Here is a 27,821-nt window from a genome sequence, read left to right on the forward strand (position 1 = left end):
CGCATGATTCACTTCCGACACCAAGAGGTAAAAAGGCAACAGGGAAGGGAGCTCCAAAACACAGCCTATGATTGACAGACTCAGCTCTGTTCCTGTGTGCTGTGTGAAGGGGGTTGTGTCCCTTCCCTCCAGTCAGATATTTTGTACAGTGTTGTAACTGCACCTCCTTGCCCACTGCTTTGTGAGTCTGTGAAAAATCCTATTAATCTCTGAGTTTTACTGAGGATGTACAGGATAAATTGCTGCAAATAAACAGGCAAAACTTGTATAGGAGGATTTGTTTCACTTCTATGTGTCACTTTTAAGAGGTTCTTCAGTCTGTTTGAAAAAAAATTAAATCCTGCAGCTAAAAATAGGATAGCTGCTGACTTTTAATAAAGGGACACTTTCCTGTCCAATGATCCAGGGCTGCCCTTAACTGGTCTGGTTTTTCTATTTGGGAATCCAGTTTCCCACTGCACATGTGCAAGCTGCATTGCACTGTGTGATGTATGGTCCTATAGCCTCCGTCGACCTGTGGCATGTCCAAGGAGTTTGCGGATGCTAGGCGACCTGACCAGATGCGGGAGCAGATACCCACCAAAACTAGGTACCGGTTTCCCCCCACAAATGCAAAATGTCCAGTAGTGCTAGAGGAGAACATAAAGTGGGTTTAAGTTCTGCTTTAAGCTTTTCTGCTTAGTATAATCTGGCATGTAGATGAGCTGCTAATGTTTAATGTGGTTGTAAAGGCTCAGGTTTTTACCTTCATGCATTACATGCATGAAGGTAAAAAACCAACCTATGTGCATCTCCCCACACAGCCCCCCCTATTACCTGATCCCTATCGCAATCCAGTGATGTGCATGGGAGCCTCGGCTCTCCTGGGACTTTCCCTCCTTATTGGCCGGTGTGCCAATGAGGAGAGAGAGGGGGTGGGACTGAGCAGTGGCTGTGTGTGTGAATGGACACGCAGAGAAGTGGTTTGGGAGGAAGACTGCTTGGTTGCCTTCATAGCAAGCTGTTTGGGGGCACTTGGAAGGATGGAGGGGCCAGGAGCATTGGTTGGGGACCCGAGAGGAGGAGAAATGGGGCTGCTCAATACAAAACTACTGCACAGAGCAGGTAAGTATAATTTTAAAAAAACTTTAAAAAAAAAATCACTCTAACTTAAGAATAATTTTAGATTTAAATAAAAAAAAACCCCAACCAATCGGTGATCAATAACTATGTAAAAAAAAGTGCACTACTCACCTTCAATCAGATGTTGACCCCCCACAGAAAGTCCTCTTATTTGCTAGATGGCATTCCTCTTCTGGGTTGCATGACAGCCAGTGTAATTTTACCCACTTCCAGGGAGCCCAGGCTGTCATGGACATACCCCCCCCCTGTGGTGTGTTATCACACAGGCCCGGGGTCACAGTAATGTAGCACTGAATGGCGCTTGCAAGTCAGTGCAGCAGTAAAGACCAATTGCCACAGAAGGACCAGTGACATCACCTGACAAGACAGAGGACACCTTGAATTATGATATATATTTTGAAAATTAAAAAAGTGCAGGGGGCTTTAGAAAAGGAAGGAGGGTTGGGTGGTGTTCTAGGCTGGGCTTTAAAGTGGTCTTTGTTGTAAGACTGCTTCTGTCAAAACTGAAATGTAAACCTTGGGATGTACAGTCTACCTGAAGGATGGCTTAGTTTTTTTTTTTATCCAGATATTGATGCACCAGAACACCATACCCCTTTGGTCACTGTTGGTGATCTGGGAACACTTGCTTGTGGTATAGGAAGGGAAATCACAGACACACCTACTGCAGGCTCCATGCTGCCTCTCATGTACTGAAAGATTCAATCTGCCTTGGAAGTTTGAATGCAATTAATGGTGCAGAAACCAGGGAGAGTTGCACAGCACAGGAGAGCGATATACTATAATTGACTGGTGAGACATCTTCTGAATTCTAGCTGAAGTGGACAGATGTGATTAGGAGCTCACTAACTGATATTGCTTTTTATCTAGGTTCATAGTGTAGATTTCTTGTTAATAATTTATAATTACTAATTTGTTTATTGTAAAGTTCTTAAAGGCCATTTTCTCATTGTTCCCATCACAGTTTTGCTCCTCTTCAACTTATTCTCACTTTAGCGCTGCTGTAAAATAATTAGGATAAGAACACCCTGCTGTTTACTTGATTGGATTTGATTAGATTAGATTTGTTACTTCGAGTACTAAGAGTTGAAGCATGAAAATAAAAAAGGATGTAACAAAGTATATGCCGCTAAGTACATTTCCATGCACACAGCTCTAGTTTCTGTGCTGCTTCTTGCAGGGAATTATAAGAGGGTCCTTCTTGTATTTCAAAATTAGACCAAAATGGCTTTCCACGAATTGCATCTAATGATGGTAATCCTATGTTTTGAATACTGCTGTGTAGTGTAAAATAATGACAGCTTCACTGATGCCAGATATTACAGTCAGTGCTCTTCTTCTGGTGCAGCTCATGTTCAGACTCTGGTATGGTGCGGGGATCCTGTCATTCACTCTTCCCTGTCCACTAACAAAAAGCCTTGTATTCTGTTTACTCAATATAAGACATTCTATGAGTGGATGGGAGATCCTGTTGTTACATGCCTCTCCTCTCCACTTGTCCATTCACAATGCTTTGTATTTAGTGAACAGAATACAAGACTTTGTGTGAATGGACAGGGGAAAGTGAACAAATACAATCACCTCACTGTACCATAGCCAAAAAGACAGCCACATTGCCCAAAAGAAGTGCACTGTAATATCTGAGGAGTTGCCATTTTTACACTAAACAGCAGCATTGAAGGCATAGTGTTAGCATCATTAGAGATGACTCCTTACAGAGCACAATAATTAAAAAAGAAACAAAAATCTTCTGGACTTCCAATTTAAAATGTACAATACCGTGAAAAAAAGATTCATACCCCTTGAAGTTTTTCACATTTTGTCATATTACAATCAGAAACGTAAATGTATTTTATTGGGATTTTATGTGATAGACCAACACAAAGTGGCACATAATTGTGAAGTGGAAGGACAATGATAAATGGTTTTCAAAATTTTTTACAAATATGTTAAAAGTGTTGCGTGCATTTGTATTCAGCCCCCCTGAATACTTTGTAGAACTCCAAAAAGTTCAATTTTGGTCTCATTTGACCAGAGCAGCTACTTCCGCATGTTTGCTGTGTCCCCCACATGGCTTGCAAACTGAAAAAGGGACTTCTTATGGCTTTCTTTCCACAATGGCTTTCTTCTTGCCAATCTTCCATAAAGGCCAGACTCGTGGAGTGCACGAGTAATAGTTGTCCTGTGGACAGATTCACCCACCTGAGCTGTTTATCTCTGCAGTTCCTCCAGAGTTACCATCGGCCTCTTGGCTGCTTCTCTGACTAATTCTCTTCTTGCCCGGCCTGTCGGTTTAGGTGGGCGGCCATGTCTTGGTAGGTTTGCAGTTGTTATGTACTCTTTCCATTTTGCGGATGTTGGATTGAACAGTGCTCCGTGAGATATTCAAAGCTTTGGATATTTTTTTTTATAGTATAACCCTGCTTTAAACTTCTGCACAACTTTATCCCTGACCTGTCTTGTGTGTTCCTTGGCCTTTATGATGCTGTTTGTTCAGTAATGTTCTCTGTCAAACTTCTGAGAGCTTCAAAGAACAGTTGTATTTTACCGGGATTAAATGACAACACAGGTGGACTCTGTTTAATTTAATCAGAATAAAGGGCGATGAATACAAATGCACACAACACTTTTCAGATATTCATTTGTAAAGAATGTTGAAAACCATTTATCATTTTCCTTCCACTTCACAATTTTGTGCCACTTTGAATACATTTACATTTTTGGTTGTAACTTGACAAAAATGTGGAAAATTTCACAGGGTATGAATACTTTTTCAAGGCACTGTATATCTTTATCAAATATTTTGCTATATATAAAGCCCAACTTCAGGCACTGACCCCGGTATACCAATCCCTCCCTTGAGATTAGGGCTTTTTTTCACCCGGAATGTTGGGGAACACAGTTCTGGCACTTCCAGCACTGAATGTATGTAATGGCATGGGGTGCTGGATGGTCTATTGATGCTGGCTGCTGGGAGATCTGCTTCTGCTGGGGGTGGGTAAGTTGTTGTTGAGAATAGATCCAGTGGTCTACTGTTGCTGCCTGTTGGAGGTTTTATTGATGCTGACTGCTGGAAGATCTATAGTTGTATTCTCTAAAAGGGGTGGTACTGGGGTGTGGTTAGGGGGTGGAACCAAGGGACAGTGCTCGGTAGCAGATAGATGGGTAGGGGGCAGAGACCCCCAGTGGTGAATTAGAAGTGGAAAGTACAGTACTTGCACCTATTCCCTGCAGAAAATAGCCTTGCTTGAGATGCCTTCAGTCTGCTGCAAGCAGGAGGAAACATTTCCTCAGTGACTTCTCCCATAGTGATCAGTCACTGTCAATTTGTAGAAAATGGCAAGTTGAGAGGCTGAAGCAGGGTCTGATCTGTGTGAGACATTTGTGAACACAAACAATTCCATGCATTACTGGCTGCCTGCAGAAAACTGTGGGCAGAGACAAGATCAGTCACCCGGCACAAGGATAGAGAGCAGCACTGAGCAGTCTCCATTACAAGAAGCTGCTGCACTGAGGGAAAGCTTCACACTAGATTACGGCACAGATCTGGAAAAAAATACCCAAAGAACACAAAAATTCAATAAGAATACATGATTCTTATATTTAGAAAAACATTTGCTTATCCCTAAGCAGGGGCAGACTGACCATTTGGAAACTCAGGCACTGCCCGAGGGCCCGGGGTCAGTAGGGGGCCCCATGAGATGCCCCTGGTACCTTTTTCATAGGCTTTTTTGAGTTTGGGCAAGGACACAGGGGCCCCATGATCCCCTATTGCCCGGGGGCCCCATGAGTTGTCAGTCCACCCCTTAAGTTAAGCTTTACTGAATGCACGGCTCTTATTTATAAGGCTCCATGCACATGGGGGGTTTTAATAACGGTAAAGTTAGCTGTGTAAAGTCACATTAAAAACATGAGTTTTCAGCATTTTTTAGTGTTTTCGCATTAGCGTTTAGTGCTTTTTTTTTCTCGTTTGTGGTTTTTAGCGGTTTTTTTTGTTACCAAAAAAAATAATTTTTGGGTCAAAAAAGTAAAAAAACACAGTTTTGCTGCGTTTTTCAGCGTTCGAGCGTTTTTACAGCTAAAGCCTCCTCTAGAAACCCGCTATTCCTGTTTTTTTTTTCCAGCCAAAAAACATTTATTACAGTCTGTGTGTATGAACACATAGGATAACATGCTGGATGGTTTACTGACTGTAGAAAAAAACGTCAAAAGCCAAAAAAAGCCACTGTAAAAACGTCCCGTGTGCGTGGGGACTGGATGTTTCCCTGCAGGTTTGGGTACGGTATCATTTTCCTTTTGCCAATCCTCCTTTGAAAGCATTTACAGGCATATCATGGCAATAGAGTTAATAAACTCGATTTACTAACTCAATTACTTTCATTGCTCTGAGTCAAATTGCTAAATTATTCTGGACCTAGAATAGATAATGGTAAACAAATATGTGTTAGTTTGGGGGAAAAAAAAAATTCTTATTTTTCTGCCCCTACTTAAAGGTCTTCTCCTGAATTTATGTAAAGCGGTGAAAACACCGCCTGAGGACAGGTCTCTGCGGCTCTCCTTAATGCATGTATCTAGGGCTCTGCATTAAATAGGCGTTAATACCTTGCATGGAGCATTCCAGCTCTCGCTCTCAATAAACCTTAATTTTGCTAGAAATGTTCTTTAACTAAATGTAATTGAATTCCATGGGCTGTTGATGACTCCAGTCTGCTCAGAGCTTTTGCAACAAGAGATCAAAGGAGGTCTGTGGGAACTTAATCCTGCATTCAACAAACACAGATATGTCTGGTGTTTATGCAATGCATTATAACAGGTGCCCGGGCACTCTCAGATCAATTAATGCTTTCGATGTCACCAAGAGCTGCATCAATGGCTCTCTAGTACATTCCAGGGCCCTACAGCTAGAGACAAGTGTTTAACGTGTCTTTTCACAGCGGCGCAGGGTTTCAAGTGTGTTTTTTTTCTTTTTCTTCAAATTTCCCCAAGGTACTTCGGCAACAGGACTCAGTGGGATTACCGAGGAGCCTCCAATTTAGAGGACTTACACCAACGATTAAGCAGCATTATGATCAGGCGATTAAAGAACGAGGTTTTAACCCAGCTTCCTCCTAAAATCAGACAGCGCATCCCGTTCGACCTGCCGAAAGACATAGCAAAGGTGGGTTGTAAACTAAATTTACTGAATCCCAGTAGGAACATGAAAAGTTGATACCTGAGTGATTCAATGTGTATGCTAGTATTGTTTAAGGTAGAGTTTTGGGAACCAAAAAGAAAAATTTAAGAAAATCCTCTGACATTTAACCCCCCCACCCTGAACTCGAGTACTTAACCCTACTGCCCCAAACTGTAGAACCTACAGGTGAACTTTAACTATGCAAGGACATATTTAAGAGGAACTTTTTTTTTTTTTTGTAAACAAATACTGTACCTGCTGACTTTTAAACATGAGGTACCTACCAATGCCTGGGGTTCATCTTTGCAAATCCGATGGTTCCCTGGGGTCCAGCACTGTCTTCCAGCAGCCGGTGGTTCACTGGGGTCCAGCACTGTCTTCCAGCAGCCGGTGGTTCCCAGGGGTCCAGCGTTGTCTTCCCACGGCCAATGGTTCCCTGGGTTCCAGCGTTGTTTTCCCACAGCTGGTTTTTCCCTGGGGTCCCACGTTGTTTTCACATAGCCGGTTGTTCGGTGGGGTCCCCTCGTTGTTTTCCCTCAGCCGGTGGTTCCCTTGGGTTCAGCACTGTTTTCCCACAGCCAGTAATTCTCTGGGGGCCCAGTGTTTTATTCCTGCAGTTGGTGGTTCCCAGGGCTCCAGCACTGTGTTTCCACAGCCAGTGGTTTTTACTGCTGCATGTTGCCAACACACCACCATCATGGATGCAGAAGCCAGCTGTGGCTTCCTGAGGAACCAGAGCTGTCTTCCCACTGCGAATAAGCAAGCTTGTTTAGTGCGTTGTGAATGGTCCTGCAGCTTTCATGACATTTGACCTGTCCCAGGAGGCTGTGGGAGGAGGTGGGGGGTGAGGCAAGGGACGCTATCCTTGCCTAGGCTAGGATTGCGGAAGTCGGAGTGGGTACTGATAAAAATCAGTACGCGCTCTTCAACCCTCTTTTGGAGTGAAGTTCTGCTTTAACTAATGTCTAAAATAATATGTAAATTCTCCCTAACAATGCATGTACCTCTAAATTGAAACAACTTATTGGCCTTTACACCTCAAGTGACAACAAACAAGATCCTTATTCTTCAAAAATAATCCATAGACATCCCCAACTTAACCTGTTGCCACCTGTGTAACACATACAGTGGATATAAAAAGTCTACACACCCCGGTTAAAATGTCAGGTTTCTGTGATGTAAAAAAAAACGAGACAAAGATAAATCATTTCAGAACTTTTTCCACCTTTCATGTAACCTATAAACTGTACAACTCAGTTGAACAACAAACTGAGAATATTAGGTGGAGGGAAGTAAAACTAAAAACTAAAATAATATGGTTGCATAAGTGTGCCCACCCTTACACTAATCCGTTGTTGAAGCACCTTTTGACTTTATTAGAGCACTCAGTCTTTTTGGGTATGAGTCTATCAGCATGGCACATCTTGCCTTGGCAATGTTTGCCCACTCTTCCTGGCAAAAACACTCCAAATCTGTCAGATTGCGAGGGAATCTCCTGTGCACAGCCCTCTTCAGATCACCCCACAGATTTTCCATCAGATTCAGGTCTGGGTTCTGGTTGGGCCATTCCAAAACTTGAATCTTCTTCTGGTGAAGCCATTCCTTTGTTGATTTGGATGTGTGCTTTGGTACGTTGTCATGCTGGAAGATGAAGTTCTTCATGTTCAGCTTTCTAACAGAAGGTTTTGTACCAATATTGACTGGTATTTGGAACTGTTCATAATTCCCTCTAGCTTGACTAAGGCTCCAGTTCCAGCTGAAGAAAAACAGCCTCAAAGCATGATGCTGCCACCATAATGCTTCACTTCACTGTGGTTAACCCTTTGAGGACCAAGGGACGTATTTGTCCCATGTTTTTAATTGCGTGTATCATCTGATTAAGAACTTAAAACTCTTTTTTTTTTTTGGGGTTTGAGTCAAAATTTTAGTTCTTATCAACAAACAACAAATGGATCTAGCTTTTTGCCAATTATTTCATGAAATGGCTTAGTTACAGCAACTGAAGTGTACGAACTTTAAAAACAAAAAAATTGATTCTTTTGGCGTTCCAAAATCTTACGGTCCTCAAAGGTTTAAATAGATAGGCACGTGAGCTACTTTTCAAGTGTTGTTGCACAGTGTCTGAATACGTATGCCAATGTGATATTTCAGTTTTTTCTTTTTCATACATTTGCAAAAATTCTGTTTTCACTTTGTCATTATGGGATACTGAGTGTAGATTGAGGGGAAAAAAATAATTTAAACAACTGTAGTTTCAGGCTACGACATAAAATTGAAAAAAAAATTGAAGGGGCTCTGAATACTTTATGAATGCACTGTAGGTTTGCACAAGTAGCATATTTGTTCTAGGTTTTTAAAAGAAAAGATAACAAAACGGTTGCAGAGTCTACATGACAAGCAGGAGAGCAAAAGGGGTCTATGAAGGTGCCTCGGTTGCTAATGTCATCTAGGGGTAACGAGAGAAAAAGGGATTCTGGGAAGCTAGAGAAGATAACTAGAAGTGGGGGCAGGGGAAGAGATATTCCAGGGATATTTCTTCCTTGGGGTTCAGCGTTAACTAGGAATGAAATGGGATGTTTACAAGTAGCAGAGGGTAGACAGGTCCTGGACTGAAATAGCATAATGAAGCCAAGTTTCCCAAACCTTAAAGTATGTCTGAACCATTAGCTTGTATAACAACCCATCATTTTAAAATAGAAATACAAGGCATTAAAATTAAAAAGTGTATATTTTATATATATATATATATATATATATATATATATATTTATTTTTTTTTTTCCCATAAATTACAACTATTCTCAGCTGCAATAAGGGTCTTGGTGAGGTGGGGGTGGAGGCTACGGGGGGGGTGGAGGCAGGAGTCAGACAGAGAGCAATACACTGATCTTCCCAGTAAATTACTGTGCAGGGGGTTGTGTATCAGCACATGTCTGTCCATTGGTGGACTGGCAGGCTGTGCTCCCATCACAGACCGTAAACCTACCATGTGGGAAAGGATGTGTTTCTCTGCATACTGTGGTCAATTTGTAATAGGAAATCAGGGGGATTGCCAGGATCATAAGAGATTTCACATAAAGGAAGCAATACAAATTGAAAAGTCAACTTTTTAACAGAAGTACATGGTTCAACAAAAACATATCAGGAATATGAAATGTTGGGGTAAGAAACACGTAGGAAATCGAGGCTGGAAGTTGGTGAGAATTCATTCATGTGCATTTAAACCTTGCTAAATCAAGTCTGTATTTTTCTCTTTCTCTGGCTGTTGTTTGTGTTTCTTTGAGAAAAAGAAAGGTGGTGAGCTGCTTTTAGGACAGCTGTAAAACCCAGGACAAGGGGCCATGCTACTTTTCAAGGAGACGAATACCTAATTAGTTTGGATTGACAGCGCAGACTGCCAGGATACAAGCGCGCTCACGGCAGCGACATCGAAAGAATGCGGGCAACGTGTCTGTATATTCTGTCAATCACACATGAGGATATTGGTGCTTCTTTGCCCCCAATAACTCTTACAAAGGACACTGTTCCTAACTGTCTGTTTCTTTTTGAATTCTGAGTGTAGTGCTGTCAAATGTAGGAACTCATGCATCTTAACTCACATCTGCAGGTATCAAACACCATTCTCATTTGTTTATTCTCTCTTATTGCCTCCACAAGTGTGAGGGAGTTTTTCAGCACTATATTCAGAGGATCAGATTGTTTGAACAGTATTCTTTGTATGAGTTACTGGGAGCATAAGAGTACATGGTCATTGGAGCAGATCGAAGTAAAGGAGCTCACCTTGAACTAACAAAGACCCATAAATCGGGCTACTGGCAGGGAAGGAGCTGAAAGGCAGTAATAGGAGAGAATGGATTTACCTCAGAAACACACTGCATTTCTTTACACAATCAAAGATAAGTACTCCCATCTTCACTATACCAGCAATTAAATTGGAACTAAAGTCTGCAGAATACTCTCCTCCACCTGCTTGCAATGGTTACATCTGTCCCTGGCTGCCGTCATTTCCTCCCTAAGCTACTTCCGAGTGCCAGGTTTTCAGCCTCTTGATTGGCCAGCGGGGATGATGTCCTTGTGTCTGGAATGCTGCGCTCGGCATGTGTAGCCCAGTACACTTTCAATACATGACTATGAGCAAATAGGTGAGTGTGTTTCATTGCCAAAGAGGCATAGCATGTCACTTCTGCAATAAAGAACTGCCTGCTCATTTTTTTATTTTTATTTAAGCTAGCCACACATAAATCGAAATTTGGCCTGTTCTGCAGGAACTAGCCAAATATCGATCTATGTATGGCCACTATGGTTGAACAGAAGTGTATCAACCAATCCACTTCTGTCCAACTGCCCTTTTGGAAAAAAAAAATGCTGCTCAATCGCCCTCTCTGTCCTGTTTACTGTTATCACCAAAAGTGAAAGAGAACCACAAATTTTGGGTTGCCACCAGAACGGAAATAAAGGGAAAATCTTCCAATTGGTGACAAATATGGATTTCCTCACACTTCCTGTTTTGGCTCTAGGACAGGAAATTCCCCAATGGGACACATATGACAAAAATAAAACACAGGGGTTATAACCTCCACTGAACAGCCGATAGATGATACATTTTTTTTTTTTTTTGCATCCAATGAAAAAAAATGACTCAATTCTTCCATTTACATACTTAATGAGGATGGAGGAAGCTTCTTTGCTGAGCTACTGTATTATGACAGCAGGGAGTCTTCCCCACCATCAGAATACACCAATGAGTGCTTTCAGCTGTAGCGGCAAAAATCTGACTGGGTGGTTTTTCAAAAGGTTCTGTGCAACCACCCTGCCCATATATAGATCAAAATTCCATACTGAATTTGCCAAATTTCAGTACATGTATGCCCAGCTTTACTCCGTCCAAAATGGGAAAAAAGTTTTGCTTTTAGTTCTACTTTAATCTTCAATGCTGAACTTTTTTGGGGTGCCGAATGTCACCAGTCGTGTGGCTTCTCAATATGCAACAGTTTCACTTTATTTAAAAGGTCAGAGAGCACAGAGATATATTTTACAGTGTATTCTGTAATCAAAAACCACAGCTTCCTGTTGGGGGACCGCAGCTGTAAATTTGTGGAAAGGTCCTTTCTGTACTGTGCTATGGAGCTTCCTTCTGCTTCATTATATTTTTAATATTCATTATCCACAATTTTTGTTGTAAAACAAATTGAAAAATAAAAATGGGGATGACGGATTGATCCAATCGGAAGAGTAAGGCTGGCCGTACACCAGTTCATTTTTCAGTAGGCTTTAGCAAAGATTCCACACAAATTCTTAGAATGGTTGTAATCTTATATACAGTCTCATAACAAAGTAACAAAATTGTTCTCACAATTCATCATCCATTAAATAATGAAAAACATCTCTATTTCTCTCTGGAAGTGAGTGTATATTTACAATTATTATTGCAACTTTTTCCTGACAGTAAAAAATTGATATACCTTTTAAATTTTTACTTTTTTCACGTCTGTGTTTTTGCTATTGCAATTACATATAGAGATTTTTAGATTACTATAAAAGATAGCGTAAATAAGCACTGCAGTGACTCCACCAAACTGCATAAGGCAGTATTAAACCCAAAAGCAAAAATGTAATATAGACTTAAAATGTATAGATATGCGAGCGCCTCTCAAGAACAATCAGCAGCTGTACACCAAAGGCACCATATAAGACCTCCCAATAGACAATGTATAAAAAAGGTGCAGCGCTAACATACAAATAGGCAACAATACGTATTAAATATGTAACATCATATGAAAACATATAAAAATTCTAAGTGACATAGTGCATATACATAAAAGTCACTACGTTGTGTCTGATAGGACGTGAGGAAGGGATTGTTACATCCAAAGGAAAGTTCAGTGAGAGGATGTGAGTAGGTTCTCAAACAATCTACTGCTCTCCAAGCACCACCGACTGTGTGCACGGTGATAAACTGGGGGTACAAATTACGCACTCACCAGATGCGCAATCTTTATGCGCTTTTCTGTACAATAACATGAACGACATCCATTCCCTCACACAGGGTCTGGTCAAATCTAGTCAGGTCCCCTTCTTTATTCAGCACCTTGCGAACGGCCTTCTCCTTAGCTGACCACCACTCTCCAAGACAACCTGGCTCCCGCAGGAGCTTACGAATCCAGGTTGTAGTTATAGGATGGACTGCAATGTCACGCTCATGAGATTTAAATTTGGAAGATGGAGATGACAGATAACCGCCCTCCAGCGGTGCAGCCTCTGACGTGAGGATGTCTGACGTTCACAGAATGACGTAACCACGAGCGGAGAACCGGGGAAGAATCCTCCTCAGCTTCGTGCCGCTGAATCTACCGTTACTGCATCCGCCTCAGCCAGCCGACACGGCCGCTCTCACCATTCAAATTTGAATTGTGAGAGCGGCCGTGTCGGCTGGCTGAGGCGGATGCAGTAACGGTAGATTCAGCGGCACGAAGCTGAGGAGGATTCTTCCCCGGTTCTCCGCTCGTGGTTACGTCATTCTGTGAACGTCAGACATCCTCACGTCAGAGGCTGCATCGCTGGAGGGCGGTTATCTGTCATCTCCATCTTCCAAATTTAAATCTCATGAGCGTGACATTGCAGTCCATTCTATAACTACAACCTGGATTCGTAAGCTCCTGCGGGAGCCAGGTTGTCTTGGAGAGTGGTGGTCAGCTAAGGAGAAGGCCGTTCGCAAGGTGCTGAATAAAGAAGGGGACCTGACTAGATTTAACCAGACCCTGTGTGAGGGAATGGATGTCGTTCATGTTATTGTACAGAAAAGCGCATAAAGATTGCGCATCTGGTGAGTGCGTAATTTGTACCCCCAGTTTATCACCGTGCACACAGTCGGTGGTGCTTGGAGAGCAGTAGATTGTTTGAGAACCTACTCACATCCTCTCACTGAACTTTCCTTTGGATGTAACAATCCCTTCCTCACGTCCTATCAGACACAACGTAGTGACTTTTATGTATATGCACTATGTCACTTTGAATTTTTATATGTTTTCATATGATGTTGCATAGTTAATACGTATTGTTGCCTATTTGTATGTTAGCGCTGCACCTTTTTTATACATTAAAAATGTAATATATATTGCAGCTTACCAATCATCATATGTGGTGGCTGCTTTGGTTTTCTTTTCTTAGGCTTTTTTTCCCCCTCTGTTTTCACCTGGTGATCTGGCCAGTAACACACCTCTTGTATTCGTTCCCTACTCTGGATGAAGGAGCATAGGGAGCACTTTTGGAAAGCAGCTGCAAGGGAGAGGAGGAGTGACAACGGCTGCATCATGGAAGCCTATGGGTGATGTCGCTGCTCCCAGAATTCCCAGCCATTGCCAAGTGCTCCATGACACAGGAGAGTTGAAGTTGCAGGGTCACCTGACCATAGTGGGCTTAAAAAAAAAAGGTCAGTATATAGCTCTTTTTTACAGAGTTTAGGCAAGATAGGTAGGAGGAGGTGGAAGGGAAAATTTTTAAGAGCCGTTAAAATTAGGCTTTAATTTCACTTTAATTTCTACAGGAAAAATTCAAGATTTGCATATCATTTCAGCTATTTATGTCTGTGATCCCAATGATCAATACATGAGACCAAACAAGGAAAGCGTTGTGGAGCTGCCAGTAGATTTTTATCCAGAAAAATGAGCATTCAGGACTGCAGATTTACATGTTAAACAATGTCACATTGACACGTCCTCCACCTGTCATTTCATTACATCTTTATTTTCTTCCACAAGCCAATAATAGCAGCTCTGTCCAGCAAGTCTCGTCGTTTTTATGGATCAATAAATAACTTATGTTAAAGAGGTCTACGTCCTCCTGCATAGAAAGTCCTGATATCCCCTTTTTATTTATTGCAAAATATGGTGCATAAGTTGATGTCTCCGTAATGTCACACAATATAGAAAAAAAGAATTACTGCACAAATGATAAAAAGGGTTGTCAGAATGATACATGGATGTATTTTTTACCAGCTCTTTGCCCCTTGGGTACAGAGCAAGTAAAATAGAGAATCACAGCTTGTATCCCTATTTAGATTAAATTAAAATTCCCAGAAAACCCAGTGCAGACATTTAAAAATGAGCCTGCTTTAAATGTACTCTATGCTGTATAATCCCTTTAAGTGATAAGATTTGCAAAGAGACTCATTTTCTCCCTATTGATTTATTAGCTTGGTAAGATGGCATACATTTTTTTTTTTTTCTTTTTTTTTTATTTTTAACGCTCTCTCGTCAGATTTTGTATTTGTTTAGATCATGGGGTTACCAACCTCTGTCATTTGATAGCTGTATGATGAAGGTCCCAAATCTTGTACAATGTGGGCCACATGCTAAGTTACTATGTTGTGGAGCCACACTTTCTATACAAACTTCTTTAGTTACCAAATCCGTGACAGGAGGACAAACCTAAACACCTGTTTCAATCTGTATCAAATCAAGCAGGCCCTTGTACTGCATTGTTGATAGTAGATCTAATGGAGAGTGTAAAATTAGATAGTATACTGTATGGTCAGTCTTTGTCAGAACGGTCAGTCTTTGATTTGTCAGAATGTTGCTCAATGATTTCCCTAAAAAATATGTTATCCCACCATTTCATATTCCTGATATGTGTTTGTTGTGCCATGTAAATGTGTTAACAATATTCTGTTATTTGTGTAAAATACCTGGTGTCCTGCCAGTCCCAATGCTTTCCTATTTCAAACTGACCATGCTAGGCATGAAAACACATCATTCCAGTGTGGTTGCTTTTCTGGCTGTGACTGCCTGTCCTCCAATGCTCAGGCTTAATGGTCAGATTTCACAAACGTTTAAACCTTTAAAATAAAGTTTGGTTCTAATCTGTTTGTTGCTTATGTAAAGCTGAAGTTTAGTTAAATTTAGTTTTTCTGGGAAATGGGTTCAGTATCATTACTTAACTCTACTGAAGTGTATCCCTTTTCCTTCTGATTACTCCTTCGTGTAGAAATATTGACAGGTTCTCTTGCTCTCGTCTCGAATATTGCCATACATTGAAGAAGTGCCAATGGCTTCTTGCCCCTTTCTGTTTTCACACATGCTTTGTGAGTGGAGGAGAGGATCCTGTTATTCATCTGCCTCTCCCCCATTCATGGAATAAGTTGTATTCTGTGAAAACAATACAAGGACTTTTCTTGACAGGCTGCAGGCAGCATGGCCAGATGCTGCACCTGTACCTCCCAGGCGCACTAAAATGCCAGGATACATGCTGTGCAGCTAGACTTCCCCATGTGTAAGGACCCTTAGTATGAAAAGGTTTTGCAATATCTTTGCCTGTACACGTGACTCCCAGGCTTCTCTCCTTTTCCTGGTCTTCTCCAATGCTAAGTAGTTCCTCGGAGATGCAGAGACACTTGGCACTACTCCAACTTAGTGTTCCTAGTCCACGTAGTGCTAGCATCACTTTGTAATTCACAAAATTAAAATCCAGCTACACCTCTAACAGAACGTTCTGTTGATCACATATATAATAGTTGTAGTTAAAGTCAAGTAATATACCTGCTGCCAGCACAATGTGTGTGTGTTTTTTTTTTTTTTTTTTTTTTTAATTTGAGACCTACAGAATTGGAATCAAGTTGTTCACCGTTGCTTGAAATCTGTTTCATTTTTCCTCTACACAGGAAATGAACACCAGCTTTGAAGAATGGGAGAAACTGATGAGATGTCCCGAATCGATGGCTTCAGACTCCACCAGTCCGTTCATCCAAGTCATGGGGCTCATCACACGCATGTATAAGCAAACTGCTCTAGCTAAGGTATAAAGTTGTCACTGATCCTTGGTACTAATAATCTTGGCTCGCCTAATCTCAGATGGCAATTTACTATAGCCAGTATTTGACTCTGGGTCATGTAATGCTGTCTTGTTATTATTTTTATTTTTTTTTTAAGGGCATGTAAAACCTAACAATGAACTTTTTTTTTACTTTTAATTATACAATTGAAACTGTTTTATTATATTTGTTCGATAAATGCAAAGAAATACACATTGATCCTGTCTGAAATCCAGTGCAGTCCTGTGTACTAAAGCCTAAGGCCTCATTTTTACTTGTGATTGAGGGGCAGTAAAACCCTGCGGTTGTGGTATTTTTACAGACTCATCTGCTCGCCCGTTTGCTGGTGCAGGCAGCGACTGGGGGTGTACACATGCTGCAGCAGAAATTATATTCCCTGTCACGCTTGGTCACACAAGTGAATGGGGCCATGCTGCAGTCGCACACAATGTGCCATTGTGGCGTGGTTTTCCAGTATTTAGTGGGTTAAAACAGCTGGATCATGCTTCAAATAGCAAAGCAAGTGTTCTTATTGCAAACAATGTGTTGAGGAAGTATTAGGACTACAGAACATCCCCCACCTATGTTATAGAGGGGAAAGGGAAGCTGTAGCTTCAGTACACTTCCTATACAAGGGTAACCACGCTGCTCCTCCATATTTACCGTATATTTACATTAAGATGAGTGTTGCCTGGGACAGGAATTGTGTTACTGGCAGAATAACTGAAAGAAAAGAAGCCTGAAATAAGAAAGTGAATGCAGCCACCGAATCAAAGGACTGGTTAAATGCAGTATGTGCAATTTTTTGTTCTTGTATTTAGAAACACTTTAATTTTCATGCACTCTAAACCTGCATTCCAATTGGATGGCGTATCAGAAGTTTGAATGGCAGGACCTCTGTTTTAAGACCCGTGTTACAAAGGCTAAAAACAATCTTTTTCCTACTAAATATCAATTGTAAATAAGTATAAAATACATACAGAAAGATAGTTTGACTTGGGCCTGGGGGAGGGGATCTGGTACCATTATTTGTAAGTAATAGCAAATCATTTAATTTAAAGGATTTCAGAAAAATAGCCTTTTCTATGCAGTTGTCAATGTTCTATTTATTTATTTCATGTGTTTAAATAAAATAAATATGCTGCTTTTTCCTTCAGGGGGTAGGACAGAGGTGTCCCATATTTTGTGTGTCCATGTTTCATACTGTGCTAAGTCAGCACCAGCAGTGAAAACCTTGACAGAGGTCCTAAGGCTTGTACACACCACACAGCGCACATTATTGTACGCACATGTGCAGTGTTAACGTGCACTGCAGTGTGTCAAAATGTATTGCACTGCTTTCTTTTTTTGCCTTTTTTATTTATTTTTTTTTAACGTTATGTAATTCTGTATGACACATTACAGCGTCTTGGAGCACAGTGCACAAAAATGCAATGTCCTGTTTTTCTTTCAGTGAATGCCAATCAACCATGGGATATAAGGCAAATTAAAAACAAAGCTCAATGCAGCCTAAAGCTGGCCATACACAGATTTTTCTGTTTGACCTGCAGGCTAAGAAGAAAAAATCAAACAGATTCCTCCATCTACACTACACAGATCGGGTGGCTGAATCTCCTGAATCCTTAGTTTTTCAACTGAGAGATGTTGACCGGGGGGGGGGGGGGCGTCACGGTCACCTACTGAGCAAATTTCAGACATTCCATCATGAAGCAGCCAAAGTTTTCTCGTGTTTGGCCTACTTCAGGACCAACCTACAAGGGCAATTGTTGCCACCAACTAAATAGCAAAGAGCTACACAGGAGAATTTCAGTATCTCATCATTTGCAATTCCTGGCTCCCTATGGAATTAGTTACACAGGTGGCATGTGGAAGCAGTTAATCTCGCGTGATTGCAGAATGCTTACATTGTGTGTTGGACTCTTTAAGATGCAACTACATGCTTCCCGTATAGCTTACTTCTTACCAAGCCATTTTTTCCAAACAGTTGTTGCACCTAGCAATTACTCTCTTGCAATTTTAATAGCAGAACTGAGCAACTAAAATCTCCAATGTAGCTGTAGACCAGGGGTTTCCTTACTTTTTCTGCACCATAGCCACTTCATAAAATTTACAAATATTCTTGGGCCAGAAAAAAAAAAAAGTCTTATTTAATAAGTTTTACTTATTTTTTTCAATCCACATGATATGATTCAAAACAAAAGAGAAAGATCTTTAGATAAAAAATAAAATCAGTGTCCCATCAGAGTCCCCCCTTAGATCGCAAGCCTCATCAGAGTCCCCCCTTAGATCACAAGCCTCATCAGAGTCCCCCCTTAGATCGCAAGCCTCATCAGAGTCCCCCCTTAGATCGCAAGCCTCATCAGAGTCCCCCCTTAGATCGCAAGCCTCATCAGAGTCCCCCCTTAGATCGCAAGCCTCATCAGAGTCCCCCCTTAGATCGCAAGCCTCATCAGAGTCCCCCCTTAGATCGCAAGCCTCATCAGAGTCCCCCCTTAGATCGCAAGCCTCATCAGAGTCCCCCCTTAGATCGCAAGCCTCATCAGAGTCCCCCCTTAGATCGCAATCCTCATCAGAGCCCCCCCTTAGATCGCAATCCTCATCAGAGCCCCCCCTTAGATCGCAATCCTCATCAGAGCCCCCCCTTAGATCGCAATCCTCATCAGAGCCCCCCCTTAGATCGCAATCCTCATCAGAGCCCCCCCTTAGATCGCAATCCTCATCAGAGCCCCCCCTTAGATCGCAATCCTCATCAGAGCCCCCCCTTAGATCGCAATCCTCATCAGAGCCCCCCCCTTAGATCGCAATCCTCATCAGAGCCCCCCCTTAGATCGCAATCCTCATCAGAGCCCCCCCTTAGATCGCAATCCTCATCAGAGCCCCCCCCTTAGATCGCAATCCTCATCAGACCCCCCCCCCCTTACATCGCAATCCTCATCAGACCCCCCCCTTACATCGCAATCCCCATCAGACTCCCCCCCCCCCCCCCCTTACATCATAATCTCCATCAGACACCCCCCCTTACATCATAATCTCCATCAAGGCCACCCTTTCATCAGGGTCCCCATCAGAGTCCCCCTTCATTCCAGTATCTGCATCAGAGTCATCTTTTACATTAATGTCCCCTTCAGTCCTGCACTGGAAACTGCTGGGGAAAGGAAGGAAGGGGTGGGGGGGGGGTGTGGATGCTCACTATTGTGACCATTATGTTTGATATTTTCTCTTGGGCTGTGTATTGCACTGTATGGACCCCTATATCGGCAGCATGGGACATCACAACCGCTATGTTCAGCAGGGTCAGGAATGGTGGCCAGGATATATGGAGTTTGTTCACCTTTTTATTTTTGTGAAATAGTGAACTTACCATTTAATTATACTTTTAAAGAATATAGGAGTAAAACCAGGAGCAAACCAGAGGTCCTGAGCTACCAAGCTTTAATGCGTACTGAGCTCTAGTAAGTCACAAGTTGCTGAACTACCGCAAACGTCAAGCCTACTCTCTGAGCCACCAGGTTCAAGCATACAAATAGCAGCCAACACAATTTGAGTGTTCTATGAGCACCCCCTTCATCAGGGCTAGAAAAAAACATAAGCACATTTCCATATCAATCCAATATCAATACAATGTATTAATATCAGATTGATATGGAGATGTCCCTCTTTTATTTTTTTTCTCTTGCCCTGATGAAGGGGGCGCTCTTGGAGCACCCAAGATGCGTTGGTTACTTTTTGTGTTGTCCTCCTGTTTTTTATAGGACTAAAGTTGTATCTGGACCTCTTAGCAGTGGTGTGGTGCTTGTTACATGGTCTAGGATAGCCTTTCTCAACGTTTTCAACACAGAGGAACCTTGAAATAACTAAAAAATGACTATATCTACAACTCATGATACATTAGTGTGATGGTCAGTAGGAAGAATGCTCCTTACTCTTGTGGTCAGTGGGATGAATTACCTCCTTACAGATAGCTAAAAAGATCAATGGTGTCTGTGACAGGGTGGATTTGATTTAAATCACTAGTCAGTAAGGCTTGATTTAAATCCTAGTTTTCTACATAGACTAATTCTTGCTGGTATAACTTTAATATGCAAGTAGATGAAGATTTTTAGAATAACAACTTTCCATATTAGTTTTTTTATCCCCAGTTTAATAGGTTAATCATTCATATTTGGACAACTTTTCTGTTGTACTTAGGAAGGAGAAAAATAATCATTACCTTAATAATAACAATTTAAATAGATTTATTCAACTGAAACAATAACATTCCAGCATATGTGATTTGCTTAAACATCCATGTTTGTTAACTAATTTGGCTAAACAAAATATATATATTTTAAGAAACTTAGACTGTCAGCCCCTTCCTCCTCACACTTGGTTTCACTTTCTTCTTGTGCAGATCTATTCCACTCCAAACAATCAGAAAAATATTGTTTCTTTTTTTTTTTTTTAATTTAAATATTTATTAATTTTTTACATTATTACAAAAATTCCATTATAAGAAACACAATACATATAAATATCAATACATTTCTACTCTGTCCCTTCTATTTACCTCTTTTCTTTCCCTTCCCTCCCAACTCACCATTTCCCCCCTTCCCCCCCCCTCCCTCCCCTCTGCAAGATGTCCAATTTCTCTAGGCCCAGTAACTTCGAATAACATCCTGGTTTAGAGTTTTCTATATTTCTCTTTCAATCCCGATTTTTCCCATTTTTCCCATCGTGAATAATATATTTTCATCCTGTCTTCCTGAATATGATAAGATTTTTCCATTCTGCTAATCTGGTTTACCCTATTGATCCAATCCTCCTCCGTTGGTACCTCTGTCTTCCGCCAATACTTGGGGATCAACCCTTTTGCAGCACTTAAGTAGTACCATACACCTGATTCTTTATATTTATTTACTGTTGTCTCAACACTATGTAACATGGTTGGGTCTAATCCTATATTATTTCCAGTTATTATTTCTATTAATTTGACTATTGTCTTCCAGTAAACCTGAATTTTTGGACATTGCCACCATATGTGAAACACCGTGCCCTCTTCCCCACATCCTCTCCAACACATTTTTGAATTCTCCCCCCTCATCCTGTGCTCAGTGCTCGGTGTAATATGCCATCGTGTCAAACATTTATAGTTAATCTCAATGTCTCTCATACTAACACTCTCGTGAACTAATCTAAATATCTTATTCTGTTGATCTTCATCTATCTCCACCTCCATATCTCTTTCCCAATTTGTTACAAAAATTAACTTTGTGTCTGTGTCTAATTCTGTGAGTATTCTATACATTTTTGTAACTCCATGTTTCCCATCTCTACGTGTTTCTAATAGCCTTTCAAACATATTCCACTCCTTTTTTAATCTCAAGGGTTTTGGGAGAGTTCCTATAAAACATTTTAATTGATGATATTTCCACTCGTCTATTTTAGTAAACATATCTCCTCCCATCTCTTTTAATTCTTTAAATGTTCTCAATTCCCCCTCTACCAATATGTCTCTCAATTGGATATCTTCCTTTTTAAACCATCTCCCTGATATCTCATCTTTTCCTGGAGGGAAAAATTCCGTGTTTGCAAGTGGCATTAATATAGAATTAAAATCCCATTTCATGTGTTTGTGTAAATTATCCCATATCCTTAAGACAATTAAAGTGTAAGTGCTTGTGCTCTCTTTAATTCTTCTATAATGTTCTGGAACCCATATCATCTTACTCAGATTGATTCCACTCAGATCATTCTCTATTTTTACCCAACTTTTCCCCTTATGATTAAAAGTCCAGTCATAAATTCTTGCTAACATTACTGCTTTGTAATATCTCTTGACATCAGGTAGTCCCATCCCCCCTTTCTCTTTAGTCCTACTTAGTGTTTCATATGATACTCTTGGTTTTTTATTCCTCCATATATATCTTGTTAGCATTTTTCTCATCTTAAAAAACACCTCTGGGAGTTTGATCGGGATCATTTGAAATCTATAGAGTATTTTAGGTATAATTACCATTTTAATTAGGTTCATACGTCCTAACCATGATGGGTTTCCTCCTTCTAATCTTTTTAGTTCTTCCTTAATCTCATTTATCAGAGAGATATAGTTTAATCTATACAGTTGTTTATATGAGATAGCGAGTTTTATTCCTAGGTATTTTATATCTTTTTCTCTCCAAATAAAGGGGAATTCTTTTTGTAGCCTTTCTTTTTCGCTCTTTGGTATATTAATGTTCAAAGTCTCAGTTTTTGTTGGGTTAATTTTTAGATTAGATAGTTCACCATATTCCTTCAGGATCTTCATTATATTTGGTAGTGTTATTCGGGGGTTGCCTACATAAAACAGTAGGTCGTCCGCAAAGGCCGCTACTTTATGTTCTATATTTTCTATCTGGATTCCGTTTACCGCTCCACTATTCCTTATTATTGATAGCAGGGGTTCCAATGTCAATACATACAGCAAGGGGGACAATGGGCATCCTTGCCTTGTTCCATTGGACATCCCAATGGATTCCAACCTCTCCCCATTTACCGTGATGATTGCGGTGGGTTCCTTATATAGTTTACCTATCCATTCACGCATTCTCTCTCCAATCCCCAACACTTCCAAGTTGTCCATCATAAAGCCCCAGTCCACTCTATCAAACGCCTTTTCAGCGTCAATTGACAAGAGCACCACCGGGGCTTTCCCTTTTCTACTCTTCTGGATAAGAATCAGAGTTCTCAAGCCATTATCTCTACCCTCTCTCCCCTGGTCTCCATGGATCCATTCGGGCATCAGATCTTTCAGCCTATTTGCTAGGACCTTTGCGTACAACTTAGTATCAGTGTTTAATAATGAAATTGGTCTGTAGCTAGAGCACTGAGAGGGATCTTTTCCCTCCTTATGGATGAGAACTACATGGGCCTGAAGGGATTCCCTCCTCCCCTCCATCCCGCCTCCCAAGTCATTCATGTATTTCTTTAACTTTGGCAACAGTACTTCACAAAATTTTTTATAGTACTTAACAGTATAACCATCCGGGCCTGGGCTTTTCCCTCCCCCTGTACTTCTTAATGCTGCTTCTATTTCTTCCTGAGAAATTTCTGCATCCAAGGAGTTCAGTTGTGTTTCACTAAGCTTTGGCAATCCCGCATTTTTTAAATATATCCTCCTTTTTTCGTTAATACCTTCTCTAATTTCTTTTGGTATTCCTTGGTGACTGATGTTATACAACTTTCTATAATACTCCGTGAATACTTTAATGATTTCTTTAGTTGAGTGGACCATCTCCCCCTTAGGGCTTTTTATCTTTTCTATATAATTCCTGTTCTTCTTCTTATTCAGGGCTCTCATTAAATATTTTCCTGGTCTATCACCCCATCTATATCTTTCACTTAATACTTTATTATATACTCTTCTCTTCTCCTCTTCCATCAAACTCTCTAATTCGTCTTTTTTATCCCTTAACTTCTGTCTTGTTTCTATTGTTATTTTTTTCTTATGTATCTGCTCCAGATCCAGGATTTCCTTTAAGAGTCCACTAACCCTCTCTCTTCTTTCTTTTTTCTTCCTTGCTCCCATCGCTATCAGGATTCCTCTTATATATACCTTATGACTTTCCCATACTGTAGCTGTCGATACTTCCTCTGTTTCATTCTCCTGGAAATATACCTTAATCTCTTCACTGATCTTCTGCACAATATCCTCATCCAAGAGAAGAGCCTCATTTAACCTCCATCCTAAACCTCCCGACCAGCTTTTTCCCCATCCCATTTTCATTACAACTGGGGCATGGTCCGAAAAAGTTCTTGTCTCTATTTCTTTTTTAACCAGCATTTCAATGAGTTGGTGATCTATTAAAATGTAATCCAGTCTCGAGTATATCTCATGTGCATTAGAGAAGAAGGTATAGTCTCTGTCCTTCATATGCATTATTCTCCAGGTGTCCACCAGCTGGTACTCGTGGATCACCTTACTCAAAGCTCTCAGGGACCTACCCCCTTCTCTCTGCACAAGGGAGGTTGCATCCATTTGTGGGTCCATACAGAGATTCAAATCTCCTGCTATTATCAAACGCCCTTTTTTAAAATCTATCAATTTTTTTTAGCAAACCCTTCAGAAAGATCTCAGGTTTCTTGTTGGGGCAATATACATTGGCTAGTGTGCATTCAATTCCCTGTAGTTTACCTTTCAAAAACAGGAATCTCCCTTCCGGGTCAGTCCTTCTGTCTTCCAACTCAAATCTCATATTTTTTGCCAATCCTATTGCCACCCCCTTTGCTCTTTTAATTGGAGAGTCAGCGTAATACCATGTAGGATAATATTTGGATTTTAGTTTCACATTTGATTCTATCTCAAAATGTGTCTCCTGCAAAAATACCACTGACGTTGCCCTATGATGTAACTCTTTAAACAGCTTAAATCTTTTCCCAGGGCAATTCAACCCATTCACATTATATGTTATAAACTGTATTTCTTCTATCCTTCTTCATGTTGTTTATCTCTCTTCTAATTCGTATCCTCCTATTAGGCCCGAATGATTTGCAGAATATTAGCCCCTTTCCGTCCTTCTTAATTCTGTCTCTCTCTCTTCTATTTCGTCTCCACCTATTAAGCCCGGATATCTTGCAGAATGTTAGCCCCTCCCCCCCCTTCCCCCCACCTACCACCCCTCACACCCTCTCTTTATTTTTCCCCTACCCATTTTTAGGCGTATAAACTGCCTACAAATCATTTGTGGATCCATTTCCACCACTGATTAAAATTTAGGGCGTAAGCTCCACCTATGTACGGCTCACCTCTTCTCCGACCCCCCCGATTCCCTCTCTATAGTCTAGACTCAGCAAGAGTCTTACTCTTTACCTCCCACCCTTAACCGTAACCTCCAAGCGGGTCTCAACCTCCGGAGGAGGAAGACCAGTGGCGAGAGAGTGAAGTAAGAGAGAGAGAGAAAAAAAAACAAAAAAACTCATTCTCTACTTAATTCTCCCTCTCTTCCCTCCCCAACCCCCAGGCCTCCCTCTCCCCTCCCCCCGATGTGCTGCCAGTCCTCTTTTCTTGCATTAGTTATATTTCCTTTGTCTTCTTTTTCTTCTTCCCACCCAGCTATCTCCATTCTAAGCAAGTCCAGTCTATCACAAAAATCTCTTAAATCCTCCGGAAATCGCAAATACGCTGTGACCCCGTTTTTCCAGCCAATTAGAAATACTGAGGTACCCCATCTATACTGCACATTCTGTTTTCTCATTTGCTCCAACAGGGGTTTCAGGGATCTCCTTCTCCTTAGGGTCTCTACTGTTAAGTCCGCATAGATTTGGATAGTCAAGTCTCCAAACTTAATTAATGATCTTCCCTTGGTCTTCTTCCAAATCTCATCTTTGACCCCAAAGTTTTGGAACTGGACAATTATGTCCCTCGGTCTTTCCTTCTCAGTAGCCTGATTGAACTTTCCTATTCTAAACATTCCGTCTAACTTGATCCCGTCTATTTCAGGTCTATCTCTTATGGAGTTTAGGATTTTTTTAACTAGTTCATATAATATTTCCCCTTTAGCAGTCTCTGGGATTTCTCGTATTCTAAGATTACACCTTCTTTCTTTATTTACTTGAACTTCCATCCTATAGATCAATTTTTTCTGGCTATTTGCTAATTGGCTTATTTTTTTCCTTAGATTATCTATGTTCTGGGCCTGGGTTTTAACTTTCTCCTCCGTTTCTTCCATTCTTGATAGCAGATGTCCTAAATCGTTTCGAATAGTTGTCATTTCATTTTTATCGTTTTTTCCAAATTTTGAAACATTTCAGTCATCTCTTTCTTATTTGGTACTTGTAATTCACCTTCAGATCCTTTCCTTCCCAGGCCATCCACTATTTGTTGGCTACTGCTGCTATTCAAGCCCAATGATAATCTAGGACTACTTCCTGAACTAGTGTCCAATTCCCCCTTTGCACCTTGGGTCCTTTCTGGCGTAGTATTTTCATATGATGTATATTTCTTTATTGTTCCTGTTTGGGACCCTTTGGGCCCTGCTCCCTTGGGACCTTTATTCTTCATGTCCTCTAAATAACTTGGTAGACTTGCAGTTTTTCCTATATCCTTTACTCTCCTAGGACGCCTGGGCCTCCTCTCTTCTTATCTTCTAACCCCTGGGAATCCTCCCCCACCTTCACCCCTTAGTAGCCTATATCACTCAGGGGTTCACCACACAATAAGCTCCCAGCATTTTTCACTCACCCTTCCCTTCTCAGGACGGTGACTCCATACTTGTGTGGGAGGTCTTCACTGCTGCTCAGTCCTGGGGGGGGATTCCTCAGGGTTTCCGATACTGTTTTTCTTTCTTTCCTCCTCCTTTCTCGGTCCTTAGAAGTCGACTCAGGGAAGGAGGGTGGTTCATCTGATATTTATGGGTCTCCCTGACCCAGGATCAAACAGCCGTCCAGGTGGTACAGGCAGCTATACACCGGCAACACCCTGTCACATCAGGGCGCCAGCCAGCATCCACTTTCCCTCCAGGGGTCCTCCGTAGCTGGCCCCTTACTCCTGCAGCATCTCTCCTCCTCTAGCCGCACGGGTTTTCATTCATGTGGTGCAAGGGGAGCCGACCTGTCACTACCTCTCTACGAGGGAACCGGCCGGCGTCTCTACTTCCCAGTGGTCCTTTGCGGCTCACGCCTCCCAGCTTCGTTTCCCCGGCAACCCGGCAGCTGCGCTGGGATCTCCCCAGCAAGTTCACCTCCCGGAGGTCCGTGCAAGCTCCGCTCTCCGCGTCTGCCTCTCTCTCCCCAGGGCCCTCCACAATCAGGTAGGGCTTCACTCCGTGAGGGTCTCGGGGTGGTCGGGTATGAGATTATCGGAGAGCACTCACATCGTGCTCTCCGACGCCGCCATGTTTAGGCTCCACCCCCCAGCCCCCAGAAAAATATTGTTTCTATTCTATTCACTGAACTTCTTGAAACTTAGCACTGAAGGGGTTGATTCTGTATTCATAGGATTGTAGAAGTTAGGATGAAGGTCTTTTTCTTAACTCTGTTCATGTTATAACATTTTTGCTGTGAAGAAGAGGCATGTGATCGCCGCTGAGTCAAATTCAGTTTTGAGAACTGCAAAAGTAAACCAATCATCTGTGATAATATCTTGTAGGGAGAGAAACTGCCCAATAATCTTACAAAAACCTCTGGAAGAGCATGACATTGTGAATGGATTCATGGAATTTATTTACCAAAACAATTAAACATTTACAGCCTTATTCTACATAATTAAAAAACTAATCTTTATTTCATGATGGAATAACCTTTGGATGGTAATATATTTTCCTCAAAATGCATTTTATTCAAAAAAATCCAATTTAAATAAAAAAATCTGATTTAAATAAAAGAAATCCAATTTAAATAAAAAAAATTCCGATTTTTTTAAAAAATTTTTTTTAAAAAAATCATTGATTTTTTTCCACCCTGGTCTGTGAGAACTTATCTGAGAGGCACTAATGGCTCATTGCTCAAGGAACCCCTAGCAGCCTCTGGAGGAACCCTGGTTGAGAAACACTGGTCTTTGATCTAGCTGTGCGGTCTGGATGGCATGCCCAGTCTGAACAGAGCTGTAAATTATTTGTCAGGTAAAACAGTTTATATAAGTGCATGGTAAATGCTTGAGGTGTAAAACCCGGTAGCTCTGAGAAATCGGCTTGATTTTTGTTTTGGTTCAGTGATTTGTTACTTCCTAGGGCTCAGTACGCATTAAAATTTGGTGGCTCAGGGCCTCGG

General features: G+C 41.2%; 1 protein-coding gene across 2 annotated transcripts in view; it reads left to right on the plus strand.

Moving 5' to 3' along the window:
- ZRANB3 (zinc finger RANBP2-type containing 3) overlaps positions 1-27,821 on the plus strand; it is a 427,423-nt gene that overhangs the window by 227,289 nt on the left and 172,313 nt on the right. For both annotated transcript variants that reach the window (XM_089683596.1, XM_089683597.1), the window contains 2 exons: positions 6,109-6,280; positions 15,951-16,085. In XM_089683596.1, coding sequence (XP_089539722.1) covers positions 6,109-6,280; positions 15,951-16,085 — 307 coding nt within the window. The remainder of the gene's footprint in view (positions 1-6,108; positions 6,281-15,950; positions 16,086-27,821) is intronic.

The sequence above is a fragment of the Staurois parvus genome, unplaced genomic scaffold, assembly GCF_062004578.1.
Source record: "Staurois parvus isolate SC_StPar_1 unplaced genomic scaffold, SC_StPar_1.0 ptg000315l, whole genome shotgun sequence".
Classification (NCBI taxonomy): domain Eukaryota; kingdom Metazoa; phylum Chordata; class Amphibia; order Anura; family Ranidae; genus Staurois; species Staurois parvus.